This window comes from Leiobunum rupestre, chromosome 2 (genome assembly GCF_980474605.1).
Source record: "Leiobunum rupestre chromosome 2, qqLeiRupe1.1.hap1, whole genome shotgun sequence".
Lineage (NCBI taxonomy): Eukaryota > Metazoa > Arthropoda > Arachnida > Opiliones > Sclerosomatidae > Leiobunum > Leiobunum rupestre.
This window is the reverse complement of record NC_143385.1, coordinates 41,148,958-41,162,947: the sequence shown is the minus strand read 5'-3', so window position 1 is coordinate 41,162,947 and position 13,990 is coordinate 41,148,958. Positions and strand designations below refer to the sequence as shown.

The following is a 13,990-nucleotide window of genomic DNA, read 5'->3' as shown; positions in this document are numbered from 1 at the left end:
CGAGATGTCAAGAATAGTGAAACCCGTGTAGATTGGTCTATTCAACGTCAGCGACTTCTTCTTCATTTGAATGCCCACCAGTTCGTTGTGAACTTTTCAAATGCCGGCGAAGACGCTTTTTCGATGGCACGTTCCGCTGTTTGAACTAGATGGAAATCTATTCGGTTTCTTAAATTTTCCATTGTTTTTCCTGAAAATGAAAAAAAAAAGTTTTTTTTTAAAGTTTTTTAAATTTAATTAACTTTAATTGAATTAGTTACCGAACACGCTGTTATTTTGAAGCTTGAATAGGTCCTTTTCGAAATCGTTCTTAGCGAGTTTCCTTTTTTCGGTGTTAAAATTTATGAAGGGTCGGAGCCAGGGTTCTTGGTTGAAAGATAAAATTTTCCGAACCATTGTTAATTTCATACCTTTAGATATGTAATACTTCAAATTACGATAGTGAAGTAAATATCCTTCTTTTTTGGATAAAGATGGGACGAGCTTAGTAAGGGTTTCTTTCAAAGGAAGCTTTAGTTTTTTTAGCATTAACTTGTAGTAATTAGAAAACATATCGATTGTAATCTTTCTAGACTCGGGGGCAAGCGGGTAGCAATTGTGCGTTTCATGTAGTTCCTCTGGATATTCCAAGTCAACTTCCAAAATGAATCCGTAAGAAGCCTCGTCTGATAAAGTAAGTACGTGGTTTACGGTGTAGGATATTAGATCTTTCACTTGTACCCAGGTGAAGTTTCTGGTTGGAAGATAATCTACCATGGCGAAACCGTAAAGATTGTTCATGTCCAGATACATTATATAGTTAGAAGGCTGATCGGGATCGAATGTTTCGGGTATGTGTTGATTATTGGCTTCAGCGAAACGGTGGCTGATCATAGACACACCCCCTCGTATTCCCCGTTCAATAAAAAGGTGCATGTCTATATCTTGAAGAAGTTCCAACTTGACTTTTGTCATATGCAAGGCGGCTTCCCAGGCGAACCCTGGCCCCGTAAAGGCGTGTGCGCAATCAAGCTGGTAATACTCGAAACACATATTGTGAAAATTTTCAAATACGTCGGCCAGTTGTAAATTATCCGCCTGGACATATAAATCGTGCAATTCACCTGAAAGCAATAATAACCTTCATAAATATGTCTTTTCACAAATTATTATGTACCCAAATTTTTCAATTTAAAAGCATCCCAAAATTTTTGTACGTTATCATAGTTTTGATCAAAACTATGATCATCAGTTAAGGTGTTGAAAAAAAGCTTCTGTCGAAGGCAATTGAGTTTCGTCGAATTTGTCCATGCTGCTCATATAATCAAATGGGTGACTTGATGGAATGGGGAATTTTTCGGCACCTCCTTTGGCCAAGTTGGAAATAAGAGTTTCAAGCGACGCCTGCATGAAACGAATTGAGTCGATAAATCGCAAACGACCGAAGCTGAAACTGATATAAGTTTCCGTGTTGGAAGGAATCGTTGAAATTTTTTCGTCTTTATTCAATCCAATCCTCTGCATAATGAGATGGGAATCATAACTGAAATGTACAATATTTTGTTAGTTAACTATTATATAACGAAATGGAACGCATTAATGTACCGTGATAAATTATGCATGATAACGGGGATGAATTTTCCAATTCTAAGCTTCAAATTGCAACTATTATGAGCCACTCCTCGAAAACGACCTAAAACATAATGATTAAACATGGGTAGGGCTTTGAATAAAAACCTTATTCCTGTAAAATGACAATGATCTTTAACGGGTGGATCCTTCAGAGTAAATATTTCCGAGCAAATATAGCAATGAGTTTCTCTTCGACATCGGGACATTCTTTAGTAATAAATCTGAAATTACTTCTTCTTCCATCAAAAGGCTTTCGAGGAAAACGTCTATGGCGTCAGTTCCTCGGTATGTGACGGGTGCGTTAGGAGTACCTAAAGACGGTCAAAATTTAAAAACGAACAAAATTTGGGTACATTATGAAAGATAATTATCATACCGTCTGGACCAACAATTACGTAGCTAAAACCGCACGCTATATGTTCTGACAATTTGGTGGTACATGATAGGGCAGAATCCGGCAAACAAGTGTTAAATTTATCGATGATAGATTCAAAATCTGAATATATTACGTACGGTACCTAGAATGTTCATTCGTAAAAATTTTAACAAAGTTGCGATCAAATTTATAACTAATAACGTACCTTTTGCAACCAATCGTATTTGGAGAATTTTAAAATTTTATCGTCGTCTTTCGGCATTTTGATCAGTTGCGGATCGTGAAGACTGCAGTTTTTAATATGTTCTCGGTGATTGTTTTCGGCATTAACACCGGAATACCTATGTAAACAAAACCGACATACGCACGACTTGCCGTTATGTTTGGTGAATTTACACAACAGGCGACTTAAGTCTCGAATTAAACAAAAATGCTGATTTTCTCCTGACACGAGAAAGAGTAGGTCAATCTGCCGTTCTTCCGGAACTTTGTTTTTCCGACTGATGTGTAGAGGAAACACTTCATTTTCGAAACCGAAAACGTTAATGGACAGATTGTTCTTTTCCTCAAACTTTCTTAGTTTCAGCGTATTAAGCGTGAAAGGGAAAGATATACCGGAACAATCCAATTCATTTTCAAATGGCTTATATTGGACCACCCTCTCTCGGTGCATTTTAGCGGGATAATGTGTGGCGAGGTTGCACCACAAAAACATTTTTCGTCGTTTGAATTTAGGTTTAAGACGCCTTTGCAATTACGAACGAACGGGGGCAGTTCTATATATGAACCGCCGACCAACGGCATGTACGTAACTATGTCCACTTGGATATAAACTATGTGGTTCATGATCCATCCGCTGCCTCTGTCTTCAAATTCTTCCGCCGCCTTACTCATTTGTTTTAAGCAATTGTCTATTTGACCGGGTATCTCTTCAGGTGTAAGCGAGGTTTGGTTTCTACTCCGGAAGTACGGGCAAGCTTGTACATCTTCCCCGTTGTTCAGTTCACGATCGTATTGGGCGTGAATGAAAATATTCCACTTTATGCCCCTTTTTTTACGTAAATTGTTTTCCAAATATTTAATTAAACCTGGCTTAATAGCCGTGATAAACATCTCTGGATCGGTTTGAGTTATTTTCGGGGTATATCGTGAACCAACAATCGCATCTTCCAGAACGGACAGTTCCTCGATGTTACACCGAAAGGGCTCGGCATCTGGTTGGGATGAATCTTTTTCTACGGGGGGAAGAGATTCTGCATCTTCTTCATTTGGTTCAGAATGAATACGCGAGTGGCGTAGCAATCGTTGTCTCCGAGCGAAGCTAATCCCACATACAACACAACCATATTTTTTATTTTCGTGCTGTTCACGAACGTGACGGTTTAAATTAAACTTTTTATTCAACTGTTTCGAGCATACGGTACACGTAAACATTGCAAATGCTTTATTCGGTGGCTCCCGTAACTGATAATGAGAGACTAAGTGGTAGACAAGCTTATATACTCTTAATGCGACCTTGACTTTCCGTATTCAATTTCAGCCTCATTCCCTTCGTCATTTTGCTTTCGCAACCGGAGTATCCCTTTTATTGTAATAAAATCTAAAGGTGTATCGGTGTGGGCGTTTTATATGGTATTTATTCAAATAAAATCTTAATTTCCCGCTTAAGAGTTTTTCTCGGCTTCCTTTTCTGGGTAACGTCTTTTCTGATGCCAGAGCCTCTCTTCTTGCGCTTCTCGGTCTTAGAAGCTGAAGACTCGGTTAAGCCCGAAGAAGTTGAACCAGAGGCTGAAGTAGAAGCTGAGAATGATGGATCCAAAAGGATCAGACGTCGATCTCGAGGGTAAAGATAGAAGAGACACCAGTGTAGGAGCTGAAGGCGGAACCACTGAAGGAGTCGTTGGTTGCTGACACGCATGGTGCATCATTAAGAGTAGAAAGGAGCATAGATACCATGAGATCCTCTTCCTGGGAGACATTTGGATCAAGCTTTTCGATCTATTAATGATAAATAAAATTATTAGTAATATTTGTCAGAAGAATATTAAAAACTATTTAATTGATGTACGTACCTTGATTATTTGCATAAGCGATGGTCCCAAAGCGTTTCGAATGTTTGATATGTTTGGATGGTATGGGAGATGTACGTCGATGGTACACCTAGAGGCGTTGGGATAAAAGTTTACCCAAAAACCTTTATGATGTTTTCGTAAAATAACTTCGACCATCCTGAATGAAAGTATAGGTAATTCGGGTCTACCGGGGATAACTCCTATCGTAGCAGTGTACCGTAACACCGCGACGGCTACTTTCATATCCAGAGAAGACATTTCGTGAGATGATTTAACTATTGCTCTGCAGATAATATAGTTATTCTGTTTGTGACACGGGTTTTTATACTCTTCAAAAATATTTTGGTATCAAAGGGCACAATGTATTATTAGCATTAGTTGAATCCATACAGATAATTTGTAAGCTTTGATAATTGCACAATTAGAGTTATTAAAATGGTATTTACAAGACAGAGGGCATGAGTTGGGCAGTTCATTTAACTTGGGACAACTATACTTCTCAACATTGATGATTTCTTTATTGAAATAGTTTGATAGAAAGCTGCATTTTTGGTGTCCTTTAGCGTAAAACTTCGATGCTTTAGCCGATATGAATGAAATAATGTCAGGCAACTGCTCCAAGTGGTAGTCGCCATCGTTCCATAGTAAGCCGCAAATACTGTGAGAAATCCACGAGCATTGACTTTTGTCTCGCAAACTTAGTTCGTGATACGGGAACGGTGGCTTGAACGCGTACACACCACTTTCGTCGGTCTCCACAATCAAGTACGCGAGTTCTTTTAAGATATATTCACCACGGGCTCTGAGAAAGTTGACTTCCACGATACATGACCTTTCCTCTGACCTTGAATAAATATCACATGAGCGTGATTCATTTGGGAAAGAAATCAAAGGTACATTTTTGACATATAAACTTACATTTTCGATTTACTCCCTAGTCCAAGACGTGAAAGTAGCAAGAACCAAAATATTCGAATGATATATGTTTTTTTTTCGTACTTTGCACTTTAATTGCCTAAATTTTCATTTAAATCATAACACTTTCTTTTCACTAGAAATTCCATAATTATTAATCAAGCCCAAACTTGGAGATTTAGTTTGTCGCACGTTTATTTTGGCTTCTATTAAAAACACCGGCGAAATATTTTTTCCCGTCAAAGAAATTCGATAGCGTATAAATTATCCGGGTTCTCCCGAAGACTCTCTCTGATTCCTCCCACACCGAGCGTGAAAGAACGGTAACGAAACCCACGAATAAACTTTTCAAGGGCGTTTTGATTCCCCATTGTTATTGAATGAATTGCTTGTGCTAATAATGTGCCAAAAAGATTAACAACTAATCCAGAAAAATTTCTTATGACAAAATTATACAAATCGTTTCGCGGAAATCACTATACGCAGCATGGAAAAGATAATGTGGAAAAAGATGGCTCTATTATATCAAAAACCCACAAATGGTTATCTGCAAGTCCGGACGGTTTAATCGGTGAAGACTGTATCCTGGAAGTTAAGTGTCCATTCCCTGATGAAAAAGGAATATGCCTTAAGAAATATGACTTAATAGAGTTAGATGCCAAAGTTATTTTGACCCCCAAAGGTTCTTGTGGTTATTATACACAAGTGCAGTTAACTATGTTTTGTATCCAAAGACATTGTGCATTAATTTCGGTGTATTTCTCACAAGATCCTACTAAGTCTATTTATTTGAAATGTGATTACGATGAAAATGCAGTGTCTACAATTTTGCCTAGACTGAAAACATTTTACTTTACGCACATGCTTCCTAAAACGATAAGTGATTTTAACGTCGGACACCTGAATATTCATAAGGATTACACCCTATTTCTCTTGGATGTTTAAAAATGTTAAAAAAATTTAAAATTGGTTTTTAACTTTTAATTAGTCAGTTAAATTAGAGAATGCCAATAAATTTTCTTATTTAATGTAATTTTTGTCTTTAACAAAACTTTCAGTAAATGCAGATAACATTTTATTGGTCTGCGCTGCTTTATCAAACTTAAAAGGTTATTTGATTAATGTCAGTTCATATTTTAATATCCGAAACTCTCTAAGTCTTTTTATGGCTCTTTCCACATGAATACGTACGCTTGCTATGCGTCGTGTAGATATCACATCTTCCTCGGAGAGCTGTTTTTTCCCTTTTCTAAATGAATGTACATTTAGCTTCACCTGTCTAATTAATAGTTCATCCGTAACAGTAAATCCTCTGTCAGCCATTATTCCATCTCCAGGAAGGGTAAAACTTATAAAATTTGAGTAATTGAAGATGATTTTATCGCTGGCTCGACCACCATAGCATTTGGATAAGAACACAAAAATCCATTAGGTGCAATACCAATTAAATATTTTACGGTATTATGGCTTTTGTATGAGCTGTAAGTTTGTGCTCTTGCCCTTAATAGTGATGGACGATTGATGAAAAACTCAGAGCAGTCAATTATACAAGTTGTATGCGGATAGCATTCCTTGAAACAAGCTGGAAGTGTGGCTCCGATGATTTCCCTAGGCAACCAAAAAACTAGATGTTTGAGGTTTTCTGCCATAACTATTAACCACATCTGGCAAATATTGCAAAATAAATGACGATGAAACTAAAAATCTCCTAGCCTCAATCTCATCAAGACGATTAAAAACTGATCACCAAGAACCATTCGAAAGGGAAAATCTTGGCAAATTTTGACAAATAGAATAATAACTGTTAGTTACGGAGAATATTCGTGGGGGAATCCATAGCTTGACTACATGGGGAGGGGACCCGTTATGGGGAAAAATTCAATAGTGGAGGCAGAGGTAGTACGGCGGTGGCGGCCGCCACATGGGAGATTGTAAAGGGGGGTCGATACGCTCGTAAAAGAGTGTATACAGCCAGCTCAAGGCCTGTATAAAAAGCGCAGTCTGAATTTGACATAGTGAGATAGGAAACATTTGATAAATTTACTTGCTCCCCAACAGTCCGAGTTTTAACAGTTCTGGTAGATTTTAATATAGTGATGTATGAATGGTCACGAAGCGATTCATCTTCCCATTGTGAAAGTATCATCTTGAATGGAAGGAGTAGTTTGTGTTGCAATTACAGAATATGCTACTTGAAACTGTGTAGAGGAATCACAAGCTGTAATTTCACATTGTTTAGAAATGGCAGCAGTAGATTTTTAAAATTGAATGCATTTTTTGACGTGTGGCATTCCAACGAGACTAGACACCACACATTTTCTTTGTAAATACCCAAATGTACTACCTTTCGGAGTACTCTCAATTTGAGATGCGTCTAAAAATCCAGAATCATTGAGGATTAATGACGTTTCTTGCAATTCAGATCCAGATTCGAATTTATCAAGCGATAAGTTTCTGGATGCATTTAAAATCTATAAAAATATAACTTAAATTAACTTAGAATTTAGGTAATTAAAAATATGCAATTACTTTTTGTTTAACTGATATGGGTCAAATCACAGGCGTAGATGGAGAGTTAGCCAACTTACGTAATGGTGGGTTCTGAGGAAGAGAAAGAAAAATATTTAATTACATTTCCTGTATTAGTTATTCTTATCGACTGATAACTTAATTGGTTGAAATACCAACATTTTCATTTTTAGCACTTACGTTAACAAGCGTGGATGGAGAGTTCACCACCTGGCACAAGGGTCTAATTCTGCATAATAGATAAATTAAGTAACATTAAACAATACCAGAAGTAAACAGACCAAAGTTATTCAAATTGGCTTGAAAACGGGGAGGCATTTTCCCAGCGTTCAGTAGCTTGTAACAAATTAAAATTTGCAGAATTTAAAAAACCGAAAGGCAATAAGTGAGGGTAGTTCGAGGGGGAAACTACTTGCTGAAAACGTGTACACCAGAATAAAATTTTCAAGGGATTAAATCGGATTATAGAAAATAATACGGATTACCAAAAAAAACTTTGGGGTTATACATTTTTAAATAATACTCCAAGAATTTTATAGATTATTATAGTATTATGATATATTCAACGGGATTAAAAAATATTATTATGAATTAACGCATATAAAATTTTCAAAGCAAGAATTTATTGTATTACACGTATTACACAATTTAAACGGGGATAATTTAGTCGTACATTTTTAAAAGGTCTTCACTGATAATAAATATTTTCAGTGGCATTACCATTGAAAGGTATAAGCTCGTATTTTAATTTACTCTATTCCAATAAACGATAGTTCCCCTACCATTGTTGGTATTTTTTACCTTTTCCGAGGTGTTTAATTTGAAATTACTCGTTGAGTTTTAAACACTACTTTCTTGGAAAGTGTATTTGATGAGTATCCTGTTGGTGAGAACGACAATTTCTTGAGGTATTAATTTTCAAATAAATGGATTTTACCAAGGTTATGAGTATATTTCCCCAGGTGGCAATCAGTTAGGTAGAGTTTGGTTACTATCACTGGTGGCGTTATTCCTTGACTACGCTTACTTTTATCACTCTGCTGGCAATAGGTGAGGTTATTACCCTTGTACCATGGACTAATTAACTACTAGTCCATGCTGGTACTGTTATTCTCCTGGAAGGTTTATTTCTCGTTTAATTATTCAGAGTTTTTGGAATTTTGGTTTCCGCTAAAACCTTTTTGAACCAAAATGATAGACCTATTTACCGAGAAAAATTAAAACAATAATAAAATGTACGGAAAATTCTACAGATTTAAACTAGTCCACTGAATGGATAGATAATTAAGGGTAAAGTAGTAGAAAATCAACGCCATATGGTTGCGCCCCACCCCCAGCACGCCACAGACGAAGAAAAAATACTACGTACCAAATATTACACACCCTGTCAATCGCTAACATATCTTTACTTAGAAATGATTCCAAGGATTTTTTTTGTAATACCAGGTACTGAATAGTCCCTTCACTTTCTGAAACATCTTTAAGGTTTAATGACCTTCCAGCGAGACTTAACATGATGCGATTTAAAACGGTTATCTGTACTTTAAATACAAAGACAAAATCAGGGAGCGCCAGCTACGAGCGGTTGTGCCATAATGACGTACGCCAGCCTCGCTGGACACTGGTTTGATATATGGTCTTAAATGTCTTTAGCTGAACTGGCCTGATATACTAAAGGAACGAGAAATCCAGTTTTTTTATTGATGGGCAAAACTAGACCAATTATCTGGTTGCTTTTTGGGTCATATTGAATTTTCCCCGTAATTCTTGTAGCGGCTTCACTAATCCACACTATCGGAGGAAGGTTTTTCTCAATCAGAAATGCCTTGAGTTCGGACATTCAAAGCTGTCCGTCAACAATGTTAGGACCCTTGTTTTTAATGAATTTTAGGACAGTAGTAACAGAATTAGATTGAAGGGTCTCGTATAACATACGTCCTCCTATTATAAACACGTAGGTTGAAAACAGCTGTAATGGGTCGTCAAATCGATGACCAGATTTTTCTCTTAGATATTTTTTGAGCCATTTTCATTAATCCAGAAAGAAAAGCTCCTACCGAATCGTTCTCGGAAGCCTTGTTTTCTGTGGACTTACGATTTAAAGTAGAAAATAGGGTTTCACTTAATTCACGGTTTTCATTATTTAAAATTTGCATTTTGTTCAAAACTGGGAAATAAGATGTATACTGTGTTGTTTGAAATCGAATACATTTAATTTTCTCCTTCTTCGTCAAGTCTACTGTATTTCGTTTGGTTCCACTTGGACGTCGGAGTCATTTTAGATCTTTTATTTAAAATGGTGTAGTCGACCCCAACTCCACACCATTGTTGGCTCCCCCCGACACTTTATCTCCTCGCGTGAAATCTTGGCTTTTCGGCCCTTTGGATCATCAATATTGTAGGTTCTCATATCTCTATTTTAATAGTGGTTGGAATCCGATTTCATTGAGTACCTAGATGGATGGGAAGTCGAAGTATCAAATCGAGATGGAGAGTTCTCTTCTACTCAAAGGGCGAAAATGCTGCTCAGTAAAGAAACCAGAGAAGGGTTAAAAATGACAGGTATGAGAAAAAAATAACATAACTGTGGCTGATATTTACATACATGTTCATAGGCGTAGAGTTTCTAAAATTATTGGGGGGGCCCCAAGCCTTTCGACCAAAATCTTTATGGAATTCAGCGGTAATGCCAGTACGCACATTGGGAACTTTCTGCCCCCCTCCTCCTCCGAAACGTATGTTTCTATGCACAATTGTTTTTCGATTATGTGTGCTTCCACCCCCCCCCCCGAAATTAAATCCTGACGAGAGAAGAACACTCGTCCATAGGTCCTAGAGATTCAATATAGTTTGAGTAATTAAAACCTTCTACTTCCGTTGAACATACCTTATTAGCCAGCGACGTACATAGAAAACAGCTGCACTTCTGCAGAGCCAGCGGGTAATTCTGATGTGTGAAGCACTCGCTTGCCGTCTTTCGAACCGCGATAGAGCAGAATACACGACGAAAATTGATTGGACGTAACTACACAAATGTTAAGGAACCAACTAGACAATCGGTCGTTTACCGTGCTGTAGCCAAAAATAGTTAAGCGCCTACCAGACAAATACTAGTTAGTTTTTATTTGTAGATTAAACACGATATTGAGCCAATTCAATATGTGTCGTTGTAGCTTGTGAACTACATTGAATAAACAGCTCGATTTAACCTTAACATTGAACCGATATCCATCGAAGAATTAATAATTCTATTAAAAATCGACGTATTTTCAAAATCATTGGCACTTACCTTATGTTTTAGAAACAACGCACTGCTTATCCTAGTTATTCAACTAATCAAATATACCAAAATTGGACAAAGTAATTTTACGAAAACACACAATAACGCACCTGCGCTGACACAAATTTCGAAAGTTTGTGAAAACTATTTTAAAGGGTAAAGAAAGATACGCGACGAACCAATATTAAACGCAATTTTATTGTTTAGTCTAGATATTACCGACCTCTATGGGATCAAATTTGAAATAATTGTCATCTAATCCATTGATTCAATAATTTAAATGGGTATAGTTCGGCGCGTAGCTTTGAAATTTACATTTCCTATTTATAATTATAATATATTTAAAGACTTAGAGTGCGTTTCAGTGCCAATAAGGTTTATTTTTTATAGTAACAAACGGCGCCCTTTTAATCATTTCGCGCGTCTTACGTGAGGCTCTGGTGTTTAAAAATATTGCACTTTTTTAGGTTATGAAATTTATTAGACGTTACAACTCAACACATCAGTCTAACTGTATATTGCAAACACATTTCTCCGTTGAGTATTTTTTAAAATGAATTCGTTTATGAGCTTTTCAAGTGAGAGTTCATCGAGAATTTCCTTATAGCAATGTAGTATTGCTAAATGGTTTAGTCTCTGTTGCTTCATAGTTGACTGCAAATACGATTTAAGACGTCGTAGCATGCTAAATGATCGTTCAGCTGTACAGGTGGTAGCTGGAACGACGTAAAATAGTCTAACCAATGTCACAACTTCTGTGAAAGTTGCCATGACACCTTCATATCTCACATGTAAATCCTTAATATCATTAAAATTATTTAGTTTTATTTTACCAGTTTTGCAAATGTCCGACAGCATTTTCAAATGTACGTGTAAACGATCAAAATTTAAATCTCCCGGAAATATTTCTTCCACAACCTTTTGCAAGTCAGTTGTTGCACTACTCAACGACGAGTAAACCCTTCGCTAGTTCGAAAAAGATTTTTCGGTAGTAATCTCTTGGCGTTTCAAAAGCATGAGGCTGAGAATTGCTTTCCAATCTTTTCGGAGCCCTTCGTATTCGTGGTATAACCGGGGTGTCTAAGCCTAGTTTAGATATTTCACCTAACGAATACTGCCACAATTTATCAAAACATCCCTCTTTGCGACGAGAAACTAAAACGTCTCGAAGGACATTGAGTTTTTCTTCAACTGATTTTAAAGACATTTGTGGACTTTGAATTTTGGAATTAACTTCTTCGACCGGTCCCAAAGTATATTCGATCATTATTAATGAAAAGTAAAACCCAAAATTCATAAACTGCTTCGAAAATCCGTTACATTTTGACGCCAACTCATTATCATTGCATATATTTCCAAATTGTTCAAGAAATTCCAAACACTCTTGATAATTTTTTACAACGCTTTCAACGCTGCTGACACGATAGAGCCAACGAGTTGGGCATAAAGGTCGTAAGGCTTGAGGTTCATCATGTTGTACATTTTTGAAAATTGCTAAGCGTTTTGGAGACTCCCTAACAAAATTGACAAAATCTTTGACAAGGCTCATAGAATCTCTCGCAATTGTAACACGTTTCATCACGTCAGACACTGCAAGGTTCAAACAATGGGCGGTGCAGTGAACGTACATTGCTGACGGCTGCTTTGTTTTTATTTTTTCCTGAAGGCCGTTTAGACGACCAGCTACGTTCGCAGCTCCATCATAGCACTGACCCCGGCAATTTTCAAAAGATAAATTAAATCTTGCGAATACGTCTTCCACTATTTTTAGTAGCGTATCTGCTGTTGTACTTTCAGTCTTGTAAAATCCAAGGAAATTCTCGAAAACTTCAAGGAGGTTATTTACATGCCGAATTGTAATGCTTACTTGTTCCTGTGTCGAAACATCAGTAGTTTCATCAATGATCAACGAAAAGAACGGCGGACTCTCGCCTTTAATCGAATGCACTACATTCCGCAACACGTCATGCGCCATTGTTTGTAATATTTCGTTCTGAATTTCAGGTGATATCCACTTGAATTTCTCTTTTCGTTTTAACCAAGACTGCAATGAAGAGTTATCTTCAGACCGCGTTTGCAACAATTGATAAAAATTTGACTCCGTTTCGGTATGTCCTCGAATCGGCAATCCTTGACGAGAAAGGTATTTTAAACTTGAAAATATAATGCGAAGAGCGTTTCTGGCATTTATCATTTCTGCGCTATGTGCTGAATTTAACTTGCCCAATATATTCACATTTGATTTTAAGTAATTACTTTTTTCAACAGCTTCATGATGGCATTGAGTCTTCTGGTGAGCATTAAATTTGTATTTAGCGTGTTTCCAGTCGTTTACTCCATCCGAAATAAACCCGCTCTCTATCTTTTTACAAGAGATAATGTTATTTTTGAAGGCTTTTTGACAAACTGAACAAAAGACTTTTTTCTTCTCTTCATCAAAATAAATCCAAGGGTATTCTTCTTTCCAAAGAGTTTGGAAACTTCTTCCTTTTTTTCGCTGTTTTGGTTTATTCTCAACGTGAAAATCGTTTATGTTCTTTTCCCTATCACCCTCTGATAACTCTGTGTCACTCTCATCAGCCAAAGCATCAACGAATGTTTCTGGATCTATAGAGACATTTCCATCATTCGGCGAATTTTTAGAATTATTATGTACAAACTACAAAGTATTTTAGTATTACCTGATGATGATAACCGAGGACGTTTGATTACGAATTTATCCATTCTCAAAATTAATTAGTGTTTATCCTCCTCAACTCGTGTAGGTTTATGAATAACGCGTGAAATACATATACTTTAGTGACGCGGAATCGTGACGAAATAAAATATAACTAGATTTAGTAGACTGAGTAAGTGCTGTAATCTATAAAATGTGAAAGGCCTGACTGCAATCCCTCTAGCGATTGGTCGTTGTAGCTGCTCTCGTTGTAGGCTCTGACTATTTGGTAGACACCTCGAGGTTAGATATTTGTACTGAAGTAAGATACACGACGAACGAAATTGTTTGTTTCGACAATACTACAAGATTTAGGAGTAGCTATGTGAGCAAAACAATACTTACCAATTTTTGGGAGGGGCTAATTATCGAAATTTATTGGGGGGGGCTCAGCCCATCCTTTAAAATTATTGGGGGGGGCTCGGGCCCAACGGGCCTATATAACTCTACGCCTATGTACATGTTTACTTGTAGCTCATTCAGTTACAAGG

At 37.0% G+C, this 13,990-nt stretch overlaps 1 protein-coding gene across 1 annotated transcript; it reads right to left on the bottom strand.

Moving 5' to 3' along the window:
• Window positions 1-7,094: 7,094 nt before the first annotated feature.
• LOC149957535 (zinc finger MYM-type protein 1-like) lies at window positions 7,095-13,507 on the bottom strand. The gene is made up of 5 exons (XM_090167078.1): window positions 13,465-13,507; window positions 11,856-13,390; window positions 11,525-11,749; window positions 7,319-7,445; window positions 7,095-7,192 (listed from the first exon to the last, which is right to left on the bottom strand). Exons 1-5 carry the CDS (start codon window positions 13,505-13,507, stop codon window positions 7,095-7,097), a joined length of 2,028 nt encoding a protein of 675 aa, XP_090023204.1.
• Window positions 13,508-13,990: the final 483 nt, after the last annotated feature.